Consider the following 19,035-nt stretch of genomic DNA (forward strand, 5'->3'; position numbering starts at 1 on the left):
TGCCTGTCATACTGGTCACAGCAGTGCTTGATTTCTTTTCCTCATTCAGAATAGGTCCAAGACAGATTGCTTAGTGTTTTATTTTGTATCAGGGCATAGATAGTGATTCCTGAGGACACTGGCTTATCCTCTCTAGTGTTAACAGCAAATAAAATGTCAAAGAGTATGGCTGAGTTGGGTAACTGCATTGGGGTAAACCAAAATGAGAAACAGCAGATGGTGGCCAGGAGAACCCGTTTCAGGGAACTGTTGTCTCACATAGCTACTGTTCTAGTAATGATTCCTACCTTGATGTTATCTGGGTGATAAGCAATCGTGGCATCTTGCTGGGCACCATACTGCTCCTTGACAGGTATATAACTGCAATTGCACAAACTTTATTGTCCATATGAGTAAACAGGAACCTGCTCCCTGGCCTGCCTGAGTCTGATCCATATGTTTGTGTTATGGGGACTAACAGTGTACTGATATTTAGGAATAACTTGTTGACTGAAACTAAGTAATTTCGTTCAAAACCAGCTGAAAAGTGTTTGCGCAGATCAGGGTAGAGTATCTGCCTGTTCCATTGTGTTCTGCCTTTTTGTATTCATGCTGTGCAAAGGTCATGTCTTGGATTCTTCTTTCTAAGTCTGCCAAGCATTAGATCCTGCAAGAAGATACTGGTGTCTGTGTCTGATCGGAACCATCAACAGCTGAGGTCAGGAGAAGTGTTACAGCTCTACTCTGTGCTACCTTGGGCTACATTCAAATTGCACTAAGCAGGGTTTGGTTCTGTGTTTGGTTGGAGATTTCCAAAGATACTTTCAAACGTGTTGGTGTTTTGACAGGTAATGACAGACCTTAGTCATTGCTCACTTCTGTGAGTTGTCAGAGCAGGGTGCTATCTGTTCTGAGCTTTTAATCAGCTCCTTGGAGCCTTTCGTAAGAGAGGGGAGGTGGTCTGAGCATAATAAGTACTTTAATAGGTATTACTTTAATCCTTGGATCAGTAATTATGTTAATTAAGCACTCCTGGCATTAATTGCATTCTACCTACCCAGATTGCCCCCTGAAGTTTCAGTTAAGAGGTACTTTAGTGTTGGCCTTTAAGTAGGTCTCTAATACTGTAATTTCCAATTAATCAGTTACTGTTTTTTTTTTCTCCAGAGGCATGGCTGAACTCTGAATTACTTATACGGGACACTAAAATAAATCAAAATATCCTGAAGCTCTCTTATGTGTGATAAACTTTATGCCTTTCAGGTGGTTGAAAAAGAGTGGTTCTGTTTTTCAAAATGTTGATACCTAAACTCAGGGAATTGTAGTTTTATTGAACTTCTGGTGTATTACTGGTCTTGCTAAAGCTGAGCTGTGTATCACCTTAATACCTTACAAAACATGCTACTGCTGATTGCTAGATATGTTTGGGTGTGGAAAGATAATATACTGTTTGTTTGATAATAGTTATTATATTTGTGGAATTTCACATTAATCTGCCTTCTCTCACAGAGGGTGAAAATTATCATTTGATTTAATTGTTTGTGTAACCTTTGTTCAAACAGGCGATATGAGTGTGGTGCTGTAGGCAATCAGGATTGCTGTGCTTGGTGTATTAGTGTGATAGAAGTGCATGGCTTTTTGTTAAACTGATGGGAAATTAGTAATGCAGAATGTTTCTGTAAGAAACACTTGTAGAAGAGAAGTTTTCTAAACTAATTAAAGGTACTTGAGGTGACTAAAATAACACTACGGTAAGAGTGGCAGCAAAGCTTATCTAAGCTCTTCCTGAACTTTGTGAATCCTTGACTAACTTTTTTTTTTTTTCTAAATCACACTTTTCAGGTTTTGATCACAACAAAGACACCTGATGATGATTTCAGCAGTCAGTATGCTTTGGATAGCAATGGGCATATAGTTTCTAAAAAGCCTTCCAGTCTTTGGCAAGGTAGGATATAATTGTTCTTGTGTTGCACTGACAGAAGTATTTTATGTTTCTCTGAGGCTCTATTTGATGTTGAAATACCTGTTCTGTATCTGAAGGCTGAGTTTGAACTCTCTGCAGCTGTAAATGTTTCTTGCCTTATGTCTGTCAACTGAGAATGTGTTGTTATCATAAGAAATAATAAGTCTTGGATGTTGCTCTAAATGGTAATTATAAACTAGTTTCTTCTCTGGCTCACCTCTTCAAGCTGACAGCAGAAATACAGGCTATAAAAATTCAATGCCCCAGGTCCAGGCAGGTTTTCTGTATAAGCATTTGAAAGATTAGTTCAAGACCAAAGTAGGTAGCAAAATCCTGGGTTAAAGCAGGAAGAGTTGCCTGCTGCTATACAAAGGAATTGCTGGAAGCCACATGGCTATAGGGTGAGGCAGTCACAGTTTGTTCTAACCTGCAGGATGGGTGTGTCCCCGTTGTATTGTGTTTGTGTGGAAAATTAAAGGTTGCCCTCACCTCAGAGTTGAGCCATGGTGGTTCAGAGATAGTGTAGGTTTGGGGTAGCATCTACTCTGTGCTCTGGTCAGCTAATTGCAGCTCAGTGAAGACCACGTTCTGTCATTCACACTCCCAACTGGTGCACATTCTCAGAAGAAAAGTGATGTGCTCGTTTCTTGTGATGAGGGTTTGCTTCTGAGGAAGCAGTTGCAGCTTTTCCATAAAATCCAACTTTTCCTAGTTGAGCTGCGGCAGCTGCTTGTCGATATGGTGCCCACAAGCTGCCCCAAGCTGGCTGCAGCACTTGTGTCCAAGGGGAGCTGCTATTACCTGGCTCCCTTCCTCCTCAGCACTAACTGGGTGTGGGGAGCCATTAAGCCAGAAGCTGCCAGGGGCTTGTCATGGGCAAATGGTGACGAAAGGGTTGAAGCTGAGAACTCTTAACTAATTTTAATCGGGGATTCTTTTTAAGATTTAGCCTGTAGTGTTTTCCATGAGGCTGGAAAGCCTGTGGGTTGTGTTTCCTTGTCTTTTATCAAAATTGTTGAATGATTGACTGAATTCTGTGACATATATTTTATACTTTGCAATATCCTTATGGGCGAGGAATTTATGTGATTGTGTTGGTAGATGAATATTCCTCCTCTTACTCTATACTGTGTCTTGAACAGAGGTGTCTAGTTCTTCAGGTATTAACCTAAAGTAAATGCTTGTGGAGGGCCCTACAGAGCTCAGTGTTCCTTTGTCTCCAGATATGTCTAATTAGATGCTAGTCTGTTAACCATTTTATTAATAGAAGTTAATTTAATACACTCTGAAAGAGTCTTCAGTTTTATTCAGTGCTAATTCTTGCTATTGTCAGTGTGTACAAAAGAAAACTTAATGCTGCAATCATTAAATAAAAAAGGGGAATCGTGGCTCTTGTGCACTAGAGGTACTTTTTTGGGGAAGTTGACTGCTAATTTTGTCAATTTCTTCTCATGCTAATATAATCTAATTAAGAGTTACTAGGGTTAATTTGTGTACAGCTGCAAACAGACAGGGCTCTTGAAGTAACAATGAAGTTTTCTCTATCCCATCAGTTGTATGCTTTCAGTGTAATTTCTACTTGTTTTTTGTCACCTGTTTGCAGGTACTACAGTAACAGTCTTGAATTTGTTTAAGAATCTTCCTGTAAGAAAGCAGTGTTACTCAGCAAATAAAAAATGTAAGGAAGAACTGAAAAAAATCCAAGATCTTGTGATAGCCTATGGTATCATAAAACCAGAGCTGAGGATAACCTTATCACATAATAAGGTAATAATGACTTTTTCTGTCAGCTATCTTAAAGATCAGTTTCTCATTGATTTATGCTGTTCATCTTATATTTACATAAAATCATTAATTCCTAGGAATTTTCTTTCACCTTAGAGTTGTTTTGAACTTTGACTTCTTCACTTCATATATGTGTATTTATAATGGTTATGGATTTTGATACTAAATTTCTACAACTCTGGCTCAGATCTGCTTCTTGGTCTGTTCCAACAGATGCCTGGTTAGATACATGAAGTATAAAAATTATTTTACATGCTAGTGGTATAAGAATAATTTTGCATGCCAGTGGTTAGTAAAGATGGTGGTGGTGGTGGTCTGCAGTGCAAAACAGCAAGACCTTAATAGGCCACAGGGCCTAACCAAGTGTTAACCTAAAACAACTGAAAAAAACTCTCAGAACTCATTTGGTTATGCTGTCTCTCTGGGTAGACTCTCCAGCACATCCAGGTAACTTGCTGTGTTCTGAGTCACAACAGCTCAATACATCATGGTGGTTCTATTTAAAAAGGCAAAGCAATTTGCTACATTAGTGTAAGCAATGGTAACGTGACAAATGGGCGTTAGTTGAGCTAGTTGTGCTTTGTTTAGACTTGGAACAGATTCAGAGGCTGCTTGGAGGGTACTTTGACTTCACAGCTTTCTGAGCAATAATTTTACAGCACAGCTACAGAAATGACTCATTGAGCAGTCCTCCTTTACCTGGCCCCAGTTTAACATGGCTGATTTTATTGACTGTACTATTTTTAGCACCTCTGAGAGGAAAGGTAGGCTAAAAAGTTGCCACAAAGTAGAGAGTGACATCTGGTGGCCAGATCCCTCAGCAATTATTTTTCTGTTAAAAAATACATTTGTTTGTTGATCTTGCTCTTCGGCCTGTTCCTTGGACAGTTTTGAACAGTTACTCTATCAAGCAAACATTCAGACTGAAGTTCTGTTTTGGGGGGAATGGCAAATGACATTGTGCTTTCTGAGAAGACAACAGATTGCCCATCCCAGTTGTATAGCGTGCTCTGATTATATTTATTCATGTATTCTAAATATCAAAGTGTAGATCTTGTGTAAAACAAAAGCCTGCCTTGTGGCTAAGGAGCAAGTATTCCAAAGCTCAGTAAGCATAACTACTTTTAAGTCTTATTTCATTGACACTACAGAAAGTTTGAAACCAGAGATCTCTCCTTAGTTTGTATGTATGAAGGTTCCTGGCAAATCTAACAGTGCTTTCACATTCTTGGTCTTAAATATTGATTAATAAAACTACTTTCATCTTCTATTGGTGGTTTGGTTTTTGACCTTTCTGATAGGTGTGGTATAATTTTTCTGTGGTTAAGCAGGAGGTTTTATTTATCTTTATTGACCAATGCAAGTACTGTTTGTTGCCTGTAGTTTCTGTGGATATTTTTTTCCCCTCTGTGGCAACTGTAGCTTGTTATCATCTATTACAGGTCTTAAGTTTGATCTACTGCATTGGGAAACATGTTATTTATTGTGGAAGATGGTTGCTCAGTTGACCTTTCTGAAGTAGACATCTATTGCATGGATGCTTACAGAGTTTGCATGAGCTTTTCTAGTCTGGAAAGTCATGTTGATGCCTCTGGGTGCTGGCAGTGGGGCATTGGAATGTGACTTCTCAATAAGACAGCTGTGATTTGGAGGGAAAGTGGAATGAGGAGGAGGGGAATGACAATTTCACTGCTGCTGGCAAATTGCAGATTTTTTTTATTTTATGGTATTTTTATTTCATCCTCTTTGATGAGACTATCTTTTTTCTTTGTATGTTTATTTTAATACAATGGTAATAATGTGCAAGACATTGATCACGTCTTTTTCACAATACTTATTGCAAAAATGATATGGAGAGTAGCATGACAACAACCATTGCACATTGGTTTTGACTACCTGTCATGTTAGCTTCAGAGGTAAATTCCTCAGTAAACAATTTGAGTGGGTGAAACACATCAGTAAAAAAGAAATGCTGTCTGCAGGCAGTATATATTCGTTTTAATGACAGGGATGGCCTCCACATTTTGTAGTGCTGGCCTTATGTTCATTTAATTATTTTAGAGAAAAAGAAAAAAAGAAAGGAACTGCTCAGACGTGTTTCAGCACAAGAGGTCGCTCAGTAGCTGTTGCTGAGTTGGGAAAATCAAAGGCTAAATAAATGGTACCGTAAGTGTAGTTTTCCTGTGCATATGTGAATGCTTTTAAATAGTGTAAAAAAGTTGAAAAAGAACTTGGAGTGCAGAATCCTGTGTTTCTACTGCTGTTGTCATTGCAGGGAAAATAAGAATAACCCATTGCATCATACCTTTTAATAAATTCTGAAATTCCAATGCTTAACACCTTTCAACGGGTCTATGTGTGTCTGCTTTACCGTAATACCACAAAACACGAATATTCATTAGTTATTTTCCCTTCAGAGGCTAAGTATTATTGTAATTAAAATTATTCATTCAGATCAGAAGGTGTTTTTCCTATAGTGATACTGCAGTATCTATCTGTGTTAGAATAATACTCTACTCAATAAGGTTGTCTGATTTTTTTTTATTTTTTTTTTTTATTTTTTTATGTGGTGGCTGTTGGATTTCTGTTTGATATGTAGTAGGAGAGACTCAGCTTTTCAGAATGGCTTTATTTTTCATGGAGCTCGTAGATGATATATTAATTTTAAAAACTTGTGTATGCAAAATATTCAGAGGAGCTCTCCTAGAATCTTAAATTCTTGAGGCTGACCCAGTACTTTCTGTTGCAATAGAACACCTCAGGAGTGATAAGATCAATTTCTGATGCTTAGAAGAGCAAGAAGGTACGAGAGATGAAGTATTTCAGGAGATAAGGCAAGGTGCATAGAAAGTATATCTAGTGTATTTCAAAGGAATTCTGAAAATAAGTGACAAAATCAGGAGATTTAAAAAAATTTAAAAAACATTACTTAAAGCCCTGTGTTTTGTGAGAAATGAAAGAAGAATGGAAGAAAGGATAGCCCTGGCTTTATGGAGAAAGGATATAATGAGGCTGAAACTTATATAAAGTAAGTCTGAGGTCAGGGGTCTGGAAGTGGTTACCTAATTAGTTCTAGCAGAAACTTATTTTTCAAAGGCAGGCATCGTACTGAACTGTGTTTTTTAGGATGAACAATACATTGCATATCTTATTCCCACCATGTTGGGTTTTTTAATCATGTTAAGCCTTGTGCTTCACAAAGAAATTTCCAGACATTTTTCTTCCTGGTGTGCCACATTTCATACTTATGTTAGTTCAGATTAAAATATTACCATTAAGGATCTGACTTCTTTTCTGTGAAGAACCACAGTGTTCTTCCTGCCTTTGGGTTGTTTTCTAGTAAGTAAGAAAATAGCTGTCCTTTTATCAGTCATCCTAGGGTTCATTTATTGTTTCACTCTGTCAGTAGAATTCTGAGATGGGAAATACTCAATTGCTCTTTCTGCTCAGAATGTTTTGTTTGCTTTAGCAATAAATAATGAATCACTTTGCAGATCAACCTTTGAAGTACTATTGCTATTTTGACAACTTGGATTAGCTAGTGCTCCTTCTTTTTATGAAGGTTTATTCTGCCAACACATTCTTTGAATACTGATAATGTTGATCCTCTTGCCAGTATGGTTATGTTAGAAAGAGGTATTTTTCTTCTTTCATCACCATGTTCCTTGAAAGCATATTGAATAATGAGACAGCCAAATGGAAATAATTTACATGAGTATTCAGCAGGTTTATTTAAAGTTAACATTATCAGAAGGCGTGCTAAGGACATACCAAAGTCAGCTACCACTTCAACTGTGTCAAACTCTTCAACCCGAAATGCTGTGTTCTAGCCACCTATGAACCCTGGTTGTATTTTACCTGAGATGGGGCAGGGGGTCTGCCCTGGAACAACAGTTTTCACTCTTCACTGTTTAACACCAGTAGCCCTTAACTCAGTCTTATAAGCCACTGATGTTAAGAAATGCCTTTGTGTGTTGAAAGGCTGATGGTACGGAATACTTTTGTTCTAGCTACCTTTATTCCACAAACGGTGAAATGAGAGAGGACACTCAATAACTATACCTGTCTCAGCAATTTCAAATATAATAGGGCTGAACAAATTACGGAACAGGTGGTTTAGATGGTGCCTATCAGCAGGTCATACTATACACAACTGGTTCCATGTCTTGTGCAAGGCACAGGTGGGTCCTAAGTAGACTCAATAAATTTTCCAGCTGCTGTTGAGAAAAAATCTGCATAAGGGAATATTCTTTTCCAGTGGTTTCCATGTGTAGGATTTTGAATTCTTGGTCACACAGAGTTCTGCCTGGAACTGTCTTTTTTGTTTCTTGACAGAGACATAGGTCAGAACTTCTGGATTCAAGAGGTCTATTTAAAAGCTATTAGTATAATTGTGGGTTATATTATTCTCCAATCCCTGTTGTGGTTGGTGTTGCCCTAAAGGGTGCCACCTTTGTTTTGTTTTTTCTTTACATTATGTCTCCTCTTATTTCCAAAGTTGGATAATCTCAACCTGCAGTCTGTATCCATTAGTCCAAACCCAGTTTGTTTTCTGTATCCGAGTCCTCTGTATTAAGTGGTTTTTGAGATGGAGTAAGTGCCTTAGGGTAAATTTACCATTTTTAATAATGGAGTTGTACTTTGCATTCATTGATTTTTGCTTTAAAACTCTGCTGTAGCTGCACACTGAAAAGAAATCTGCAGTGAGCAGAAACAGCAGTACATAAGCTCTGTTTAATATAATGATGATAAATTAAGTCGCTCCCTAATCTGTGTCTTAAAATATAAAGAGGAGTTATGATTAAGAATCTGCAGTGCTCTGCAGCCAACATGCTTTCATGCTGACCTGCAGTTTAGCTCAGTCTTCCATTCGTTGTTCAGTAGCTCTGCTGAGAAAGCCAAACAGAGAGTTAATTATGGTGGGGTTTTTGTGCTGAGGACACCTGTCCACTAGGAAATGCGCTGAGACCCTCAACTCAATTTACATCAGCCAGAGAACAGCTGCCAGATGGTAACTACTTTTGGTCACTACCAACCTGGTTGAATTTGAACTGGTGACCTAGAGGTGAAATGCTTTATATCCTATTACTAATTCCTTGAGGTTTTCAGTTTCTCATCCATCACTTTTTTCAAATGACAGCACAGTGTATGTCTGAAATCTCAAAACAATTACTGTTTCACATATGCAGTACGTGTTGCAGAATCTGAAATGTGTCTTTAGCTCTCACAAGACTTTCACACTCACTTTGTACGCTTAAAAGTTAACAGAAAAAGATTTGTTTCCAAAGCCACCTGGGAGTTTTCCCTCTTCCTTACCAATGTACTTTATCACAGTTAGGTATATTGTTTTTCTTAACCATTGTTTTACAAAAAGCTTTTTAAACCTCCCCTTACTTAAATGGAATTCACTGGGATGATGTATATCCCCTGAATGACAGTTTAGGAACTGATTTTTTTACAGTAGTTTGATTGTTTGGGAGGATTTGTTTATAATTTTTTCCTTCTGCTATGCAAGTAGAATTTCTCTAGACACCTACAGCCGAACTTGCATGGTTAAAGCAGCCAAAAAGCTTACAATTGTCTGTAGTCTTTGTAATTCTTAAAAGGCTCTAAAGACCTGTGTTACCAGATTAATGTACTTGCCTCCTGGTAATAGGTCAGCTCCTTTCCAAACTTAAACTTCCAGCTCCCCAAATACAAGCATTTTTCCACTGTGTGATGCTGAAGGAAGCCTTTTCACTGAGAGGGTGCTCTTGTATTCAAACGGGAAATGTGAGCAGGAAATAAATCAGAATTTGTAGGATGAACAGTGCTGTGGAACATTACTGTCTTTCAACAAATCCCCTTGATAGTTGTGGTATCTGATGCCCCTGGGATAGACAAGTATGTCAGGTGCATCTGATGAGGGGAAAAAGAGGGCCTTCAGTTTCTCTACCTTCACTGGTAGGTGTCCCACCATCACTTATGAAATGGATGAGACAACTGATTCCTCAGGGGCAAGTATAAAATACATAGGCAGAATAATTAGGATTATGTAGAGTTGCATTATTTTTCTTTAAGTTGAAAAATTGCTGTGATTTCTGTTTGTTTTCAAGGGAAGATTGTGCAGGAGCCCTCTTTTAGTAAGATAATTTACCAGCAGTTTTAAAACTTGTTTTAAACAAGCTAAAAACACATAAATACCATTTATGGCGTGGCACAGAGAAACAACAGTAATGCTTTTCGAGGCTGGGATTTTAAAGAATATGGTTAAGGCTTTATCTTGATCTGAGCTGATAGGCTTTCTTCTACTGCAGAGAACATGCCAACCCTTTCAGCTAGGTGTCTGTGTCACAAGCAGAAGAAATTATACACATCGTACAAGGTGATGTCTTTTTGTTTCACTTGGGCTCCATTCAAACTTTGGATATTGCTGCCTGGCTTTGTCCCTGTTTTTATACTCCCTTAACAGGTAGGCAGGGGTGTTTTCAGTTATGTTGGATCCTAATAAACTACTAGGTTTTAATTCAGGACTTAAGGAACTTACTGACCCAAAGAGTTTTAACAATCTGCAGTGAGATCCTAGATGCCAAGATTTTTGAAGCATGTAAAACAAAATTAAAGAGACACTGAAATACAGCTCTCTTTTAAAGAGCTAACTCATGTCATTAGCAACCTACAGTTCATGTACAGTTATTGCTCTACTAGACTTTTACATCCTCAAACTGTATTACAGGATAAATAACACAACAGTTTTTGCAAAACAAAGTACATGGTTTCTGGGTAGCAAAAGTCCACTTAGTTAAGTTAGTGCCATTATGCAGTAATAAGGTAAATGGGATGAATCTTTTTAACTTGCAACATCATAGTTGCATTGAAGTAGCCCCAGTCAGCAACAGCATCCAGTCCCCAGCTCTAAATAAGTTTTTTCTATTGTCTGTGATTGCAGATCTTTGTGATTGCTCGTAGAAGTTCTAAAATATGAAGGATAGCTAAAGACTAGGAGTGACCGCATTTTTTCTTGATCCTTCCTTGTTGTCTTTGAGGACACAAATAATGAGCAGCTCTTACACTCCTCGGTGCCGTATACCAAGGACCCCAGTGAGGAAAGGTTGCATACTCTTTCTCCAAACTTTATATATTTTTCAGGAAATTCTTCTGTGCTATGTGCCTGCATCCTGAAATAACAGAAATGCTTGCTCCATATGTGCATATACATTGTCAACTTCACAAAAGTATGCATGCATATGTCCTAGGGGTGAAGAAACATACACAGGCACACACGTCTGCTTTTCTTCTGTGTATGTGCAGCAGATTTTATACGCTATGACATTTTGTAAGATCTAGATCATGTAATCCCCCTCAATGAAACAAAGAGGGAGCTGGGATATATTTGGCTAGCTCTAGCAAAGCCTAAGATGGGCCATATGTAATAATATATCTTTGAGTAGGCTGTTTCTGCAGTGTCATCATACTGACTAGAGTCAAATTCTTCCTTGGCTCATGCTGGACACCCGCTTTATATGACCTAGAAAAAAATATGGGGGGGTGTGGGGGGGTGTATTTTTAGCTAAACTAAAGGGTATAAGCAAGGTTAAAAAAGTAGGGTATTGCAGGAACCTCAATTAAAAGGAACAGGTGTTTTTCTTTGTGGATTATTAATACCTGTTAATACATCTGGGGAGTCTAGAAGCATAATTTTCTTTAAACTACCAGCTATTCCTATGCTGTGGCTTCATAACGAGTAGTCAGGATTAAAAATGAACACACAATGTATTCAGTGTTTATGTTATACAGAAATTTAGGAGTTGCCTGGCCTGTGTGCAGGCTTTAATTTAACCTACAGAGGTAACTAGTTCTTAAAATTATGCCTGTATTTCTGAATATTAGTATCTGATAAATGTATGACTAGTTAAAAAACAGACCCTGAACTTAATAACAGTATCTACTTTTAGCAAGTTTGCATTTAATAAGTTCTCGTTTTTGACAGCTTTCTTAGAACCACCTTACTGAAGTGATCTTTTGGCAGTCCTGAGTATCAGCCATTCAGCAGGTCAAGCAGTGTAATAACCTTGCATTAATCAGCAGCTAAGATTTATATCTGTACCTGCAGCATCACACTAGTATAACCTAAAATAAACAGCATGATGTTTATATTTGTCATGTAACAAGTGTCTTTCTCAGTTTGGTCACATGCATTTAATTTAAAACATATGCAGTAAAGAAAAAATGGCTTGGCACTGTGTGTTTCCATTTTAAGTAATCTGTTTTAAAATAGAAGCAGTACAGGATATGTTTTATAAGACGAGCTCTAAAGAAGAGGACAAATTCTTTCATCACTCCAAAATGTCGTTGAGGAGATTTACAGCAGGTGTAGAGGAGAGAGGCTGAGAGGCAGCATGCCTTGGGCAGCCCTAGGCTGTCCTTTGCTGCTGCCTGCTGCTGAAGCACGGTGGGGATTCTCCATGCCAGAGCTGTGGACACCCAGGTCATGGCTCTGCTTGCTCATTTTTCCTTCTCCCCTTTCTGAATTCGCTGCCCTCCATGCTAAGATCTGTCCTTTATGTTGGAGGGGTTTGAGCTCACTGTAGGATGACTGAGCGGTGATCTGGCATGTGCAAAGGTCTGTCAGGCTGGTGTCTAGGAGGCAAGTTGGATTCAGGCTGGACTACAAAGCCCTGTTTCATTAACAACTCAGAGTTCACATGGAAATGGAAAATTAAAGATTTGAGGAACAGTTTTAGGCTTAACAGTCTCAAAGCTTTACAATTCCACCTGTCCTGTAGGAAGGGAATATCATTTTACAGGAACACCATGTTCTTCAGTGGAATTCACTCCTCAAGGCCAGCAAATATCCCACTGGACAGGTGGAATTTTAAGGCTATGTATTGCGTTTCTTGAGATGGATGTATATGTATTCTTTGCTCACTCACCATGCTTTCGGATAGCATCCTGTACTCCAATACTGTGAACTTATTTTGAATTTATGGGACACCTAGCACCTGTTTAAAACATGCATTTTAAACAGCACTGTAAAGTCAGATTTAAAGTGCAATTTACTGCATTTTTTTCATTTCTGTTTGAATGTTGCACACCAAAATACACTCAGCTAACAGTGACAGAAATAAAGTGTATCTGAATCTAGCAGTCTTAGTTGCTTAGAAGCAGAAAGCAAACTAAGCAAAATATTTTCTTGTTGATACACAGCAATAAGTCAGCAGATTCTGAATTAAATTTGTGACTGTTTAGTGTCAGACTTCACATTAGTGAGAGACAAAATTTTACCTTCCAAAGAAGCTAATATTTTCTGTATATGTAAGTGGATTTGACAGGGAAGTTCTGATGCAAGTTGCATTTCTTACTGCCTTACTGTATTAATTAATCTTTGCAGTAATGTTGTAAGATACGTAGCTAAGAGAGCAGATACTCATTTATCCTTTTAACTTTTACAAAGTTCATTAGACAAACAACTGCTTTTCTTATAAATACTGCCTGAGAAACCATTTTCCTTTCTAAATAGCAGGCTTGTCATAGACCTAGAGTATCCAGATGAGTGCTATGAATGAACATCTAATGGCCGGTCTACCAAAATGGCCTATCTCTTGATCATGAGTACCATCAGCATTGCAGTGCCCACCTCTGAGTGGTGACCACCATGCCAGAGACATGTCATAAACCCTCAATTTACGTGGTTGGTAAAAACACATAGCCTACTGCTATATATCTATGAGGAGAAGTAGTATTTTGATTGATTAGTTTTTACTAAAAGTTTTAGGTGCAGAAGTCCAGATTAGCCATGTAGCATCCATAAATACAAGCTTTGCCTAATTTTCCAATCACTATGAGTCTGAATAAGTAATACAATATGAGATGACATGCCAAAAAGTTGGACCGTATCGTGTGGGTTAGCACTGAAAGTTGTGAATGTAAGAGGGTCAAAGTACAGAATGTTACATATACAGTATGTGTGCAGTTGCATATACATGTTCATAGACATGACTTGAGTTCAACAAATATAATGTCAAAAATTTGACTCTGTGCCATTTGTTTCAGGCAGTTATTTGGCAGAAGACCAGGGTGTCAAATCACAAAATGGCCTTTATGTCAGTTCTGGGAACAGCCGTTATGAGCAGTATGGTACCTTTTCAACACTGCTGTGAAGATCCTGAGGTGAGTTTAAACTTCCTTCTCCCAAATCTACTTCAAGTCTGTCAATGAAGAGACCCAAATCAATATTCACAAAGGAGGCTTTAAGAAAGAGAATATTATCTCCCATTGACATCTGATTAATGCATTTGATTCTATTACTGTCCTCTCTGTAAAATTAATTGGTTTGGTGATTGAAAATCCCCTCCAAGAATCATCTAGTGAGGACTCATGTGGCACTGATCAAATGGCAGTAAAAACAGTTGTGATGACAAATGCAGAATTGCTGATTGCTCAGAGCTGTCTAATTTGGGATTCCTGGCCCTCAGGCAGGTTTTGCTCTGATTAATATCTAAGCATTTGTATCATTCTCATCCATGTAGCCTCTTAGCCTCATAGTTTAAAGAGTATCCTGTCAGTTTCAGTGAGGGCCACCTGTGCAACAAAAGAAACACATACTTCGAAAGCAAGTTATGCAGAATTTCCACTAAGCATATTTCAAGGAAATATGACATAGTTTTTAAAGCTTTCTTTGCCCCTGTTGAAATTGAAGGAATTCCCCATTATATTCTCCTTTGTCTAATAGCTGAAAAATGTTTTACTCTGGTTAGAGAGTTGGAAACATTCTTACAAAGGGGAGTCTTGCTACTGCTGATCCTTCAAAGTTGCATTTTCCTGTATCTTGTAATAATAAATCTTGACCAGTGACATAAATGAGATGAATCACCATCTGTAAAGTCACAGTGGCTATTAAACACAACTTACCATGCTACATTCAGAATGGTAAATTGTGTTTAATAGCATTATTTAAACTTATATCTTGAGTTTCAGAATGCTTGTAGTATACATAGGCAGCAAAATGAGGGGAAAAAGGGAAGTTGCTTCGTGTAGTTTACAAAGTTTTAGTTGCTTATGTCAGAATGGAACATCCAAAGTTAATCTTACCTGAATGCAGGCTGGATGTGCCGCACAGGGCAAGTGCAGAGGACTCCAAAGGGAAGAGATGAGGGTACTTAGAAGAGACTATCTTGAAGAAGGCACTCAGATTCTCACATTACCTCTCTGCTATACCATGAGGCATCCCTATTCCTTGAATAGAAGTTGGGGAACATTCCATCGCTCTCTGCCTCTAAATAGTGTGTAAAATACCATGTGCATCATTTATAGGTGTATAAGTAGTCCTTGCATGTTGCTCACACACAAATCTACATTCAGAAGCCATGAATGTTTCTAAATTAAGCAGCCAAACACTATGAAATGGCAGAATTAAGGTTGCCTATGTAACCCTTTCTTTCTCATTTGTGTGCAGGTATTGGGATAGGTATTTAATGACAAGGCATATGCTTCCTTTTTCCTTCCTGCTATGTCCATGCCTCTTTCAGCACACAGTCCAGAGGGCAGCTCTGTAGTTCTTTCCTTTCCTAGTTGCTCATTGTGTAGCTTTGAACAACAGTTGTGTTGCTGTGAACAACTTTCTGTGAGCCATACCTTACTAACTACAGAGTTAAAACTTATTTAACAAATAATTCAGGGGTTTTAAGGGCTGGCTTTCTTCAAGACATTTTTGTTATGAGCACTGAGTGAAATAAGAACACATTTCAAGCTGACTCCAAATCAGGAGCTATTTATAATACAAAGCAAACTAAGGAAATAAAAAATTGACACAACTTTTTACATGTTCAAAATAGCATCTGTGTTATCCATGTCCCCAGTCTTGTAAATGAATGGATCTATTTTGGCTGAAAACTTTCACAAAGGAAATTTTCCTAGTCTTTTCTTTTTCTGTGGGGGTAAAGTTTAGTAGATGCACATGCCACTTGGAAAAAAGATAAGTGCTTAAGAAAGACATTCTATTGTCTAGTCAACACAGATATATTTTAATACATATATAAGTTGTGTTTTATTAAAGTATTAACTTTGAAAATATCTGGTTCAAAGGAAAAGCCAAAATTCTGTCATATATTTCAGGTATTTTAGTTTTGTCTTTAGACTTCATGTATTTTTATATTTGAAAGACTAGTTTTAGAAATTGTTGCTAACTTTTAATGAGCATACTGATATTCTGCATGACTTTAAATAGTAACAGCAGTCAGCCATTTCTAAATCTGGCAACTTCTTAAATGAGTTACTTTGAGACTTTCAGTTTTGCTTTAATGTTGTCTGTATATAAAAACACAGTTTGAAGTGAAGACTTGTACAAATACATGGAACTTAGAAAAGGAGCTTGAAGCCTAAAGAAGGAACAGTCGGAGAGGATGTGCTAAAGTTGCAGAATAAAATCTAGAAGTGCTGCATGTTGTTTTCTGATAATCATCCAACAGATACTTGACACCTCTTTAACTTGACCAGTGGTGTTTGGTTCTGTGCAACATTGCTGACCAGAACACTCCAGGTTTAGCACAGAATGCTTGTTACAAGGTCAAGAGGGAGGAAGGGAGCACATGAGCAGATAGCTGGTGTGACGTAGATGAATGGGAAGGATAGGCCAAATCCCAGCGATTTTAAATTCTGTTTCTAATGCATGATAATTTGGATTTAAGTAAATACAAGTGGTTCTGCCAAAAGCAGAGCTAACAAGGTCTGATTTCTGTGATCCACCCTGTGACCAGAACATTCTCCAGACTTCTCTTCATCTCCAAAATCTTCATCCTCACGATGCCCCTGTGTTCCTTCACATATTAGTTTGGGTCGTGAGTGGGGCTGTATGTGGGCTGGTTGTCATGTCAGTGCTTACATGCTGATGGATAGTGTCTTTAGAAAAGTTACAATCGCCTTTTCCTCAGTAAGGCCATTATCTGGAGGCTGTCCTTTTCAAACAGCTGTCAGTTATCACAGAATTTGTGGAAATATGATATCTTTGGGATTTCTGCTTCTTAGTCAGATGGAATTGAAATTGATCCAACATTTTCAAAGTTGCTTGATGAAGGAGAGGGGGCGGTGATGGGCTGGGCAGCACAAGTCATCAGCCTCATTTTGACCTTAAAAAAACAAGTTAAATCATCTCATCAGAAAAAAACCCTGTTGTTGAACACTAGGTACTCAAAGCCTGTGATATTCCGAGGCTCCTTGGCAGTGCTATGTGCTCACAGGTTCTGTTGCTGTCTGTGAATCGTGGGTGCTCAGCACTCTTGAGAGTCAGATGATTTGGATACAGGTGGTGTAGGTAAATTTAGGTGCCCTGAATAAATGCCCTCTGACAGGCTATTTAAGGTGCCCCATGTGAAATATGGGAGGGGAGGTTGTATGTTTTGGGCTTTTCCCACGGGTAATTCACTGCTGCGTTCACCAGGTTGGGCAGCAGCACGTGCCTTTAGGTTGCAACCCTGCAGTCAGCAGGCCTAAAGCTGGCTCTGGTGTTCTCCACAGCCCTCAGCTGCAGCAGCAATCTGGTGCAACTGGCAGTCCAAATGGCAAACTCCTGGGTAAATTTGTCAAGAAAAATAGATACAAACCTATCCTTAATCTTTTCTTTTTCTTTTAGTGCATTTATTTTTTTGTATCCTAACTTTCAAGAAGTGATGCATGTGTTTTAATGACTTGGGGTTCTGTACAGTTTTATTTTAGTATCTCACCTGTATGAAAACATTTTGTGGGGATCTCTTAAAAAGACTTTTGTACTGTATTTGTTTTATCATTGCAGATAAACATTTCTGGATTTCTCCCAAAAGCACAGTCAGACAGTTCTTTGACAAGCCTTTCAAGTTCAGAAAAGAGTTTCATTTTTGTTAATAGTCGTCCAGTTCACCAGAAGGAAATACTGAAGGTAACAACATCCATCTTCTTATTCAAGGAATAGAAATGTTACTTCTTTGAGAACAGAGACACCTGTGCAATCTGGAACCATCTTCCCACGTAAAATAGAGTATTACAGATGAAGATACTTGCATTTACAAGAGAAACCTCTTCCACAAGTCAGATGCTCCTGGTGCCTCAGTTCTGTTTCATTTGCTGCAGTCTCTTAAGACCACAGAGCTGGAGGTTATGTTTAGGACTCTTTAAAAAAAATAATTTCAGATATTCTGTGCAAGAGACCAGCACAGTTAATTCTTTCTTTGTGTTAGCCTGCAGAAATACACTTACGAAGTTCTCAGTGAGGGAACTTTGTGGTTTCTTCTAAGAGAAGTATTCTGAAAAAAAAAGTGTAGGTTTTTTTCACTTCTTACTGTGGGCTTATCAAGCAGATATGAATACTTTTCCTTTAAGTTTGTGTATGCATTGGATAAAAATGAAAGTGATAGTGCAGCAGCATTGGCTACAGCTAGGCATTGTGTAGGCAGAATTTGATACTCTTGGGTTTCTCACGCTACTGAACCTTGGAGCACCCTTGCTGTCCTAGTCCTTACCCTCCCTAGAAAAGAAAATCATGCCAAAGTGTACATGTGGGTTTTAAAGTGGAGACAATTAAGTAAGTTGGCAAGCAAAGCTTTGCAGATGTAAACCCTAAACTGTGGTATGTGAAGTGACAAATAACGCTGATCCATCTCCACACAATATTTGATGTGCCTGGTTCTTCTGGGAGTTCAAAGCTCAGCTTGAATCCCGTGACAGAGGCAGCTTTTTAACCAGAGCACAGAGACCTAGATTCAAGGTGGGATGCAGAGTACTATTATACAAAGTAAAAATACATTGCCTTTCATCTAGAGCTGTTCTTGTAGCAATGCAAGTGGTGGTGTTCCACTGCCTTTTCTTTTTTCTGGTGGTTGGGGGGGTCCAGTTTTATAATTGATTTTTTGGCCAAGTGAGGCTAACAATGCATCTGTAAGAATATTTTTTGTTGGGCCTGGAAAACAAGCTACAGGTCACTTATGTCTGTGCTATGTATGGGGAAGAAGTGCTGGTGAACCAGGTAGTACTACAGTTTAGTGCCAGCTGAGGACAGACTGTGGGAATATAAAGGCTAAAATAACTTCAAAATAATAGAATTGTCTCAGTTGGAAAAGACCTTTAAGGTCATCAAGTCTAATGGTTAACTCAGCACTGCCAAGTCCACCACAAAACCATGTCCCTCAGCAACACATCTACATGTCTTTTAAATGTGTCCAGGTGTGGTGACTTAACCGCTTCACAAGTTTCATGCTATTTCAACAGTATTTAAGAATAAAAAAATATTTTTTAAAAAACTAATATGCTGCAGATCTTAATTCTTTATGCTTTCAATATATTTTTTTTGTCCTGTCAACATA

At 38.3% G+C, this 19,035-nt stretch overlaps 1 protein-coding gene across 1 annotated transcript in view; it reads left to right on the forward strand.

Moving 5' to 3' along the window:
• Positions 1-19,035, forward strand: part of PMS1 (PMS1 postmeiotic segregation increased 1 (S. cerevisiae)) — a 42,665-nt gene that overhangs the window by 3,061 nt on the left and 20,569 nt on the right. Inside the window, exons 2-5 of the mRNA XM_009995253.1 lie at positions 1,822-1,924; positions 3,546-3,709; positions 13,760-13,876; positions 17,493-17,615. Coding sequence (XP_009993555.1) covers positions 1,822-1,924; positions 3,546-3,709; positions 13,760-13,876; positions 17,493-17,615 — 507 coding nt within the window. The remainder of the gene's footprint in view (positions 1-1,821; positions 1,925-3,545; positions 3,710-13,759; positions 13,877-17,492; positions 17,616-19,035) is intronic.

The sequence above is a fragment of the Chaetura pelagica genome, unplaced genomic scaffold (assembly GCF_000747805.2).
Source record: "Chaetura pelagica isolate M959 unplaced genomic scaffold, ChaPel_1.0 scaffold33, whole genome shotgun sequence".
NCBI lineage: Eukaryota > Metazoa > Chordata > Aves > Apodiformes > Apodidae > Chaetura > Chaetura pelagica.